At 40.5% G+C, this 10,482-nt stretch overlaps 1 protein-coding gene across 1 annotated transcript in view; it reads right to left on the minus strand.

The window, feature by feature from the left end:
- Positions 1–5,832: 5,832 nt before the first annotated feature.
- Positions 5,833–10,482, minus strand: part of rab21 (RAB21, member RAS oncogene family) — a 17,930-nt gene continuing 13,280 nt past the window's right edge. Inside the window, exons 6-7 of the mRNA XM_020515042.2 lie at positions 7,901–7,989; positions 5,833–7,563 (exon numbers count right to left, since the gene is read on the minus strand). Of these exons, the coding sequence (XP_020370631.1) occupies positions 7,424–7,563; positions 7,901–7,989 (229 nt within the window). The 3' untranslated portion in view covers positions 5,833–7,423. The remainder of the gene's footprint in view (positions 7,564–7,900; positions 7,990–10,482) is intronic.

Consider the following 10,482-nt stretch of genomic DNA (forward strand, 5'->3'; position numbering starts at 1 on the left):
TGTCCCCTGGTATCAGTAAACCATCCCCAATTGTTACTATTGCATACTTGCTTTATGTGAATAATATGAGTTTATTAAGCAGTACTTATCAAAATTATTTGCAAATCATCAACTGCCTATATCAAATAACTGATCATGAACACCCTAAAATCAACATAAGGGGTCAACAAATATCAGACACCCATGTCTGTGTACAAAGGTACATGCAGCTAGTGCCCACTGAGCATGCCCAGAGACACCAAGTAACGTGGCGGCTGATTGGAGCTTGTCTCAAGTGAAAGTTGCCAAGTACCTTTGCTACTTCCATGTGGAGAATTCTCAACAGCTAGCTTGTTTGCTGGGTTAATAGATGGAAAATTTGAACATTAATGAGGCAAGTTGTAGTGTTAATGAGGCACTTAAGGATTAATAGCCTAAATTGGTAACTCACTGCTGTACAGCTGACTCTTTTTGTTATGCAGCACAAAAACAGACCCTTTGTTCTAACTCGTCCACACCGACAAGACATCCTAAATAAATCTTTCCCATTTGGCCCCTATCCCTCTAAACCCTTCCTACTAATGTACCCATCTAGCTTCCTTTTAAATGGTGTAGTTGTACCAGCCTCCACCACTTCCTCTGGCAGATCATTCCATACATGCACCACCACCTGCATGAAAATCTTCCCCCTCCCCACCTTAAAGCTATCCCTTCCAGTTTTGGATTCCCCTAACCTGGGGGAAAAGACCTTGACTGATCACCCTACCCATGCCCCTCACGATTTTATAGACATCTGTAAGGTCACGCCTCAGCCTCCAACTCTCCAGGGAGGATAGACTCAGCCTATTCAGCCTCTCCCTATAGTTCAAACCCTCCATCTGGCAACATCCTTGTAAATCTTTTCTGAACCCATTCCAGTTTCACAATCCTATAGCAAGGAGACCAGAATCACGCAAAGTATCCCAAAACATGGCTTAACTAATGTCCAGTACAGCCACAACATGACCTCCCAACTCCTATACTCAATGCACTGACCAATAAAGGAAAGCATACCAAACACTTTCTTCATTATCCTATTAACCTACCTGTGACTCCACTTTCAAGGAACTATGAACCTACACTCCAAGGTCTGTTTGTTCAGCAACACTTCCCATGACCTTACCATTAAGTGTATAAGTCCAGCCCTGATTTGCCTTTCCAAAATGCAGCACCTCACATTTAAATTAAATTCCATCTGCCACTCTGCACATCTGATCAAGATCCCTTTGTACGGAGGTAACTTTCCTTTACTGTCCACTAATTTTGGTGTTAGGTATGGTTACTAAGTTTGCAGCTATGTTCACATCCAGCTCATTTATATAAATATCAAAAAGCAGCAGACCCAGCACCAATCCTTGTAGCACACCGCTGGTCACAGATAACACAGCGTGGAGCTAGAGGAACACAGCAGGCCAGCCAGCATCAGAGGAGCAGGAAAGCTGACGTTTCGGGTCAGGACCCTTCTGGTCACAGACTTCCAGTCTGAAAAGCAACCCTCCACCACCCTCTGTCTTCTACCCTATCTTTAAGCCAGTTCTGTGTCCAAATGGCTAGTTTTCTGTATTCCACGTGATATATCTTAATAACTAGTCTACCATAAGGAGCTTTGTCAAACACCTTCCTGAAGTCCATATAGATCACCAACACTTGGTAAAAGTATGAAACATGTAAAATGTTTCCAACATTAAGACTGGCCACTCCAGGCTGCTCGTATAATGCTGCAACAAATCTCACCCTAGACCATGTCACTCAGACTTCCTGCAAGTGATTCTGCCCAACATGTTCAACTTAAAGTGGTACATTTAGCAGCTATAGTCTCTCTAAATTAACATTTCTTCAGGACTTCCTGTCAATGGTACTTAGAATTCATTTAAATAAAGAGAATCCCAGCTAATCACCTATTTTAAATGTCAGTCTTTGAAAGATATTATAGCTGTTGAGGTTGGTTGGCTTGCTGAGCTGGTTTCTTGTTTCACAGACGTTTCATTATCCTGCTGGGTAACATCCTCAGTGCAGCTTCCGATGAAGTGTCGGTGTGTTCTCCCACCTGGTTTTTAAACTCTGGAGTCCATTGAGATGGATTGCCTCACTTCTGGTTTTCCTTCGTAGTGGAACGTACACAGGGCCAAGGTCAATACGTTTATTAATAGCATGCTTCGTGGAGTGCCAGGCTTCTAGGAATTTTCATGCCCGTCTCTGCTTAGCTTGTCCCAGTCGAAATGGTGGTTCTCCTTATCAATGTGGATTGAGATGAGTAAGTACTAGTCGTATCTTTTTGTAGCCAGTTGGTGTTCGTGTACCCTTGTTGTTAGTTAATTTCCTTCCTGTTTGTCCAATGTAGTGTTTCTCACAGTCACTGCAGGGGGTCTTGTAGATTGCACTGGTCCTGTCTATGGTGGGGATTGGGTCTTTATTTCAGGTGAGCCGTTGTCATAGGGTTGATGTGGGCTTGTGTGCCACTTTGATGCCCAGCGGTCATACGAGTCTTGTGAGTTCCAACATGTTCCTGATGTAGGGTAGTGTGATGAGTGTGGCAGGGTGTGGAGTATCTTTCAACAATACACTACAACAACATGGAGCTACACCAAGAGGAAGAAGAATACGTCTTCCAGGTTTTCAAGGATAATGGATATCCAAAAAAACTGGGTCAGAAGATGCCTACACTAACAACATCAGAAAGATACTCCACACCCTAACACGCTCATCACACTACCCTACATCAGAAACACATCGGAACTCACCAGAAAACTCGTACGACCGCTGGGCATCAGAGTGGCACACAAGCCCACATCAACCCTACGACAACTGCTCACCCAAACTGAAGACCCACTCCCTGCCATAGACAGGACCAGTGTTATCTACAAGATCCCCTGCAGTGACTGCGAGAAACACTACATCGGACAAACAGGAAGGAAACTAACAACAAGGGTACACGAACACCAACTGGCTACAAAAAGACACTACCAGTACTCACTCATCTCAATCCACAGGGATAAGGAAAACCACCATTTCGACTGGGACAACACCAAAATCCTGGGACAAGCTAAGCAGAGACAGGCACGAGAATTCCTAGAAACCTGGCACTCCACGAAGCATTCTATTAATAAACATATTGAACTTGACCCCATGTACATTCCACTACGAAGGAAAACCGGAAGTGAGGCAATCCATCTCAACGGACCAGAGTTTAAAAACCAGGCTGGAAAACACCGACGCTTCATCGGAGGCTGCATTGAGGAGGTTACCCAGCATGGTAACGAAACATCTGTGAAACAAGAAACCAGCTCGGCGAGCCAACCAACCTCAACACCCACAACCCGAGCTACAGATCTACTCCAAAACCTTAGAGACATTATAGCTAACGGGCAATATGACAGCAAGCTAATTTGGTCTTCTAAATGATTCTCAAGTTTTTTTTTGAAAAAAGGCTGTTTCTGAAGATTGATTATTCACAAACCAAATAAAAGCTTGGTCACCAATTTCCATTTTTCTCAATGCATTACGTACTTCACTGTATGAGCTTAAAGTACACAAACTTAAAGGAAAATGTCAATTCTCTCAAAGTATCTTTATTAACCATTATTCAGGATGGAGCAGTTGCCTAGTCCTGCATCAGAATCGATTGTATAATACAATCGAGGCCAACTAACTGCCATAATAACACAGGTATGTTTTTGCCTGTGTTCTTGAAGAGCGAGCATGTTGTGTCCACCAATACTCCATTTGAGAAAGTTGGCTGCATAGGGGGGTTAAGTGCCCGATTTCCCCAGTTCCCAAGTCCAGTTTGATTTCAGCCCCTCCCCCTCTCCCTACATTTCCCTCACTGTTGGCAACATTGCATTGCCCTTATTGGACTCTACACAAGGATCAATTAATTTGAGACATGGTTGGTTAGTGGTGGTGGATTAATAATGAAAAATACCCCTGCTGATTCAGTGACTAGGGGAAAAACGTGTGCAATAAACAGGGGGGAAAAAAAAAAACACTAGTTTGTGATAATTTTAAAAAAAAACGAGGCAGTTTCAAGAGTTGGTTCTCCAAATTCCCCTCTTGCAGGTTGATGATATTTATAGTCACAGTCTGGTCACCCGCCTATTCCAAAAGGCTTGTGGCATGCAGTCGTCCTTACTCTCTACAAGAGGTCTGGGTTCAAGTTGCACCCAGCCCCAGATGGTGTGTCAAGATATCTGAACAAGTTGATTAAAAATATCTACATGCCTAGGATTTGATGGCAGTGGTAATGTCACAACATACATTCTTAATATCTTCAGCAAGCATTCAAATTAAGTGGTACCCCAAAATATAGCTCACTATAAACAGATTAACTAATGGAGCTTTTTATTAAGAAAGAATTAAAACAAATAGTAAAGGCTGTCGAGTTTGGCATTTTGACAGAATGTATTAGTGTATAATGGATTTTAGTACAAAAATCAAGCTTCTGCTTATCAAAAGCAGACAGGGTTTTCCTTAAAAAAAAGGGACCAGTACTCGTAACAGGAAACACTTCTTTAAAAGTTACTAAGCAAGCCAGCAGGTCATATGGAGGGATTTTCAGGGAATTCCATAATCTGTATTATTAGGGGGAAGCAGTAACATGCTTCCCACATTAATGGAATAAGACAGTAGGTGTATTGCAACTGGTTATAAAAAGAAACTAAATATTCATTGATAGCTAGCCTAAAGGAACGATATTAACGTGTAGGTCTGCATTACAATAAAAAATAAACATCACTATCTATTCAGGAACAAATTGCTTTGTTAAAAGTGCGCTGCATAAGTCAATCCAAGACACTTTACAGTACTCCCATCACCAAAATGTATTGACATCTACAAATGTGGATACAAGAATTCTGCCACAAACCCAAAACTAATGCAAGAGAATGTTAATTTCACTTCAATGCAAAACATTTTTTAAAAAAAAAGGCAAGTTAGTCAATTTATTCATTACTACAGCCAACATGAGTCTTCAATGCTATTTTCACCAACTTGGTGTTTACTCACTACATAATGCAAGGTGCATTTTAATTCCTTTACTTATTTCACCTGTACATGAAGGTCTAGGAATAGAATACAATCCACCTCAAGTTGTAACAGGCATCTCCTATTCAACACACCAAAATTTGTGCAACACCACAATTAGTTACAAGCTGTGGAGTGGATGGACTTAATGCAGTTTAATCCATGAATGAAAATGTTGAGTTTATTGCAATGCTTGAAAAAAAAAGTCAGCTTGATAATGTTACCAAGAGGGGGGAAAAAAGTGAACTTGTAAGATGTGAATCCCATACTGAGAGGAGGAAAACACATTCTATACAGAGACACACTGGCTCCAAGAGAAGCAAACTGAACTTTGACACCATCACTATAACAGCAATTTGTGTAATGTGTTTTTCAAGTTTAATTTGGCATTATTAGGTAGGTTTAAATTTTACAGTTTGAGTGAAGATTGCAAAGAGAGCTGAAAATAAATGTAGAGAGAATATAACAAGTAAGTTACAAAATTACCTCTGCTTATTAGATACATGTTTGAGTGATGCACACTTATACTCAATTGGGAAAGACATGAACACTAGCAGTGAGATAAAATGACAACAGTTTTGATGGGAGGCCTATTTTACTTCAGGTTTAATGGAAGCACTTTTTAAAAAATGCAGCTTGTCTTGCTTAACCCATCTATTAAGATGATAATGTCTTCCATTCAGCTTTAAATAGCATGTGGCTTGGCACAGCAAGTCACATGAAAGTAAGAGGGTGAAACAACAAGAGGAAAAATGCACCAGCAAGAAAGCAATCTGAAACACATTACACATGACATGTCTGTCACAACTGCTGACTTTAATCACATTGCATAATATATTAACGCCACAAACAGCAAAGTAAGATTTTAAATGGTTAAATCTGAGTGGCTTTTTCCCCAATTAATTACATGCGCAAAAGATAAGAATCATATCTAACCAAAGCAACAAATGCTATGAATACCAGAAATGTTTATTTTACTGCATGTGAAAATAAAATTCCACATACCACTGAGTAAGTTGCTCTAATGTAATTTGACATCTGAACTGAAAGCTGGTCATTACATTTTAATATCTAGGCATTTAAAAAGCAGACAAGCTGCAGCAACTATTTTATCTCAAATAGCTGGTTTGAATCAGATTCTCAGTTTATTTTTATTTAAAGAAAGAAACTGAAGACAAGTCAACTACAATCATAAAAAAGGAAAAAAAATACATTTTTCAGAAAGATTGCAGCTACTAACTTAATAAATATACTCAAATCAACAGTGCACACATCAAATGGCACTCACGGCACTTGCTTGACTTGTATCCACAACATGTTTCAGTTAAATAATCACAATGTGTATCCATGCTATTTTCCAATAACAGTATTCCATTTTGTAACATCTTTTCTAAAAAAGGGGTTTGCTCACTCAGGCACACTGATTTGGTTGACCATAAAATGTAATGGACCAGTTTCCCCAGAGTTCATAGTGAGAAGAACATTTTAAACAAAGTTTAGATGAAGGCTTTAATAAAGACAGTGCTCTCTGTGGTGAATGTATGCAACCCCTTTAAAAGGGAAATGTAATACATTTCAACAGGAATACAACATTTAAGAGTAATTAGCACCAACACAAGCCAGCTCTATGTGTAGCGTGGTAGAAGGTAAAGCAAGGTGACACTGGTGCTGTAGAAAGGGTCTGAGATGAAAGAGCATTGGTAAGTTGCCAGAAATAATGTAGAAAGACATCCCTATAATATTGTTTTTTTTTAAAAAAAAAAAAAATGTTTTGCTAGGATTCTTGCCACACCAGCTTGTGTCTGGTTGGGAACATTGTGGGGGGTGGGGGAGGAAGAAAAATGCAGTAGCAGCACAGTTGTTAGCACAAACTTCCCCTGCAATGGAGGAGCATCGGTGTCATTATACCTTTCCCAGAGCACCACATCAGCTACATTTGTAGTGTGCCACTTGCTGTGGCCAAGCAGTCAAAGGATTGCACTGGAATCATGCCCGACTGTTAGTATATTGATGGATGGTATACACAGGCATGATATTTTCTTTACTTAGGAGCTGTACATAAGTGCACATGACCATCCCTTAAACTAAATTGCAGCTCACGTGGTCTTTTGGGTTATCATTCAATCCAATTCTCAAGAGCAGTGGCCTTTTACTTCCAGCAGAAGTCATTTTTCCCTCAAGATTTTAAATTTTCCTATAAATAATTACAACCCTCAGCTAGAGGCAGAAAATCTTAAGTTTTCCAGCTACTCAGCGTGGAAACCTAGAAGACCACAAGTGGCGACTCCAGTCAGTTAATCCTGAAGCTTGTTAACAGAAGTCCCATCACATCCAGTGCCCCATGGTCACATTTTCTGCGTAGTGACAGATTTTGAAAGGCTTTGGTCTAAGAACCAGAGCAGCAGCCTCCATTGCTTAGTGGCTGCGGTTCATCGTCAATGATCTGTATACCCCGCCGTGCACTGGCTCCCCGACTGGGCTCGTTCTCTCTTGCAGCTTCCTCAGCTTGGGCAACTTCAAGCATCTCTGGAACAGAGGAGGAAGAACAAAAAATTTCTTAGTGACTGAGTACTGACCATGTCCTGTATGGAATTTGGAGACTGAGGCACAGTGACAAGAAAAATAACCTCTGCCTTTCACAACCCTCAGGACATCCCTAAATAAAAGGATGAATCAATACTGAATGCAGTGCCTTTTATAAATGGTGAAAATGTGATAGCTAATAGATGCACAGAAAGCAAACCACAAACAAACAGTACTTTTGGAATAAACCTGACAACGGCATTGCTCCCTCGATAAATATTGGCTGAGACATTACACCACAGATGCAAAGGGGTCAGAAGAATGGAGAATGCATACTTACTCTTACAGACATCGAGAAAGAGTTCCTCAATGCCTTTATTCACTTTAGCAGAAGTGTGGAAGTGCTTTGCTCCTACAGACAATGCATAGCTATCGGGAAGCAATTAAAACAAGTTTTAGTAAAAATTAGAAAAAAGTTCAACAATTCAAACACCTAAAATAAAAAATAAAGTGTCATTTCAGAACAGCACTGTGTAATCAATCATACAGTACACAGAGCTGCACAAGAGAGACAGAAACAACATTAATTGCATTGAGGTGACAAAAAAAAAGGAAGATACGCTCATTCAAACACCCTACTAACCAAGTGTTTGTTGCTGGCAACCACATTGTTTCCTCTGAGTCAGGTAAGTTGTACACGTACAACTGTGGCCTGCACAGGAAAACTAAAGTCTCAAGTCATGCTTTATAAACCAACCATCACAACACACTGTCTGAAAAGACTTGCATTAGTTCATCAGAAAATTCAGGACAATTCCTGAATATTGAGGCTGTTGAATTCCTGAATAGTGTTAGAGATCCAATAACAGGTAAAATAAGAAAGTCATAGAATCCCTGTGTGGAAGCAGGCCATTCAGCCCATTGAGTCAACACCAACCTTCTGAAAAGCATCCCACCCAGACCCAGCCTCCTTATCCTACCCTTGTAACCCTACATTTCCCTCGGCTAATTCACCTAGACTGTACATCCCTGGAATCCACAGGCAACTTACCATGGCCAGTCCACCTAACCTGCACATCTTTGGACTGTGGGAGGAAACCAGAGGAAACTCATGCAGTCATAGGGAGAATGTCTGTGTGGAGATTGCACAGCCACCTGAGGCTGGAATGGAACATGGAACCCTGGCACTGTCATGCAGCAGTGCTAGCCACTGAGCCACCTGCTGCCCTGCATGGTGCAAAGTAGCATATAGTGGCATATTCCAATCCTTTGTTCTTTAAAAAGGTGTTATGGTTCTAAAGGATTTACACTTTCAATATTCAAACAGTTTCTAAGCCAAAACAACCCAATCCTATTGTCAAATGGAAGACGACATTACATTCTAATCTATTCAGTACAATAATTTCAGACACCAGACAAGGAAGTAAACAATTCACAGCAGTTAGTACGTAGCATTCCAACTGGAATTTGGCAATAAACATTGTTATTTGGAGAAACAACCAACCTACTGTGTGCATTTCCATTGTACAAATGCATACACACAACAAGCAAAAAAATGCACACAAATACTTACCACCCAAACCCAAGATAAAGAGCCTTTCCTCAACAGCTGAATTAAATCAGTTTGACTTCAGTTTTGCAGTCTGCCCTTGCAATACATCTTCCCTTGATTGAACAACTTAATACACATACTGTTGTGCTGGTTGCCAGATAGCAATTGAAGTAGGAAAACTCAGCAAACCAGGTAACTATACAGTTCTCTACCAGCACGGCATAAGGATCTCCAAATTAAAGATCGATTTTGATGTCCTGATTCATTGATAAAAACAGATCCACTTAGTTCAAATTTGAACTGCTCAGCATCATAGCTAGTGCTGTAGTTATTCAGTAATCTGAGTTTTATTTTAAACAATCAAGTGGTGTTTTTGTTTTACAAAAAATTCCCTAAGACTAACTCATACATCAAAGCAGATGTTCAGCTGACATCATGATGTCCAAATTTCCCCTCAATCTAAGATCCTGTACAGGATCATTATTGATCGATCAACTTCTGAATAATCGCATTATTCTTCTATTATTAGCATGGATCTTATTTTGTAGAATTCTTGTCAATAATGTTGTCATTTGAGTAACTTTACAATGTAAAGCTGCATGTTTGAACAGTCCCCACTGTCCAAACAGGCTGGTAGTTCTGGGCCGGCGACTAACCAAAGCATGAGACAAATCAGCAATTGCTTTGTCTGTAACAGAATTAATGAACTAAGCAACCAGTTGTAACAATGGGCAACTAATGAACCACAAAAACAGGATACCTCTGCAAGATGTTGGATAGGATGAGGAAGTGCCAACGTGCAACAGAACTCAATTTGTGGAGTGTATCTGGACAAGCAGGAAGCCAGAGTTGAAGCTGGCAAGGACAAAAATTATTGAATTTATTAAGAGTCAAATGGCCAACATTTGATAACTGAAATAAAAAAGGTGTTTGCAAACAGTTAGACACAGAAGTCAAGACAGCAGCTGGTGTACAAGCTGATGTGAATACTAACAGGAGCCCAACATTTCTGGGTCTAAAGGGATATTGCGTGCTATTCCGTCCAGTGACCCCAGGGTAATAATCAATTGTAATATATACCACTGCTCCATAGGAACAAGGTCAGAAGTCACCCAGCACCAGGTCATAGTCCAACAGGTTTATTTGAAATCACAAGCTTTCAGAGCGCTGCGCTCTGACCATATCCACCTCTATACCTCCACATCATGGCTGCCATAGGAACATGAGTAGGCCATTCAGCCCCTCAAGCCTGTTCTACCATTCAATGAGATCATGGTTGATCTTGGCCTAACTCCATTTACCTGCTTTGGTTCATATCCCTTAATACAAGAGATAACAAGGTGTACAGCTGGATGAACACAGCAGGCCAA

Source organism: Rhincodon typus, chromosome 25 (genome assembly GCF_021869965.1).
Source record: "Rhincodon typus isolate 14 chromosome 25, sRhiTyp1.1, whole genome shotgun sequence".
Lineage (NCBI taxonomy): Eukaryota > Metazoa > Chordata > Chondrichthyes > Orectolobiformes > Rhincodontidae > Rhincodon > Rhincodon typus.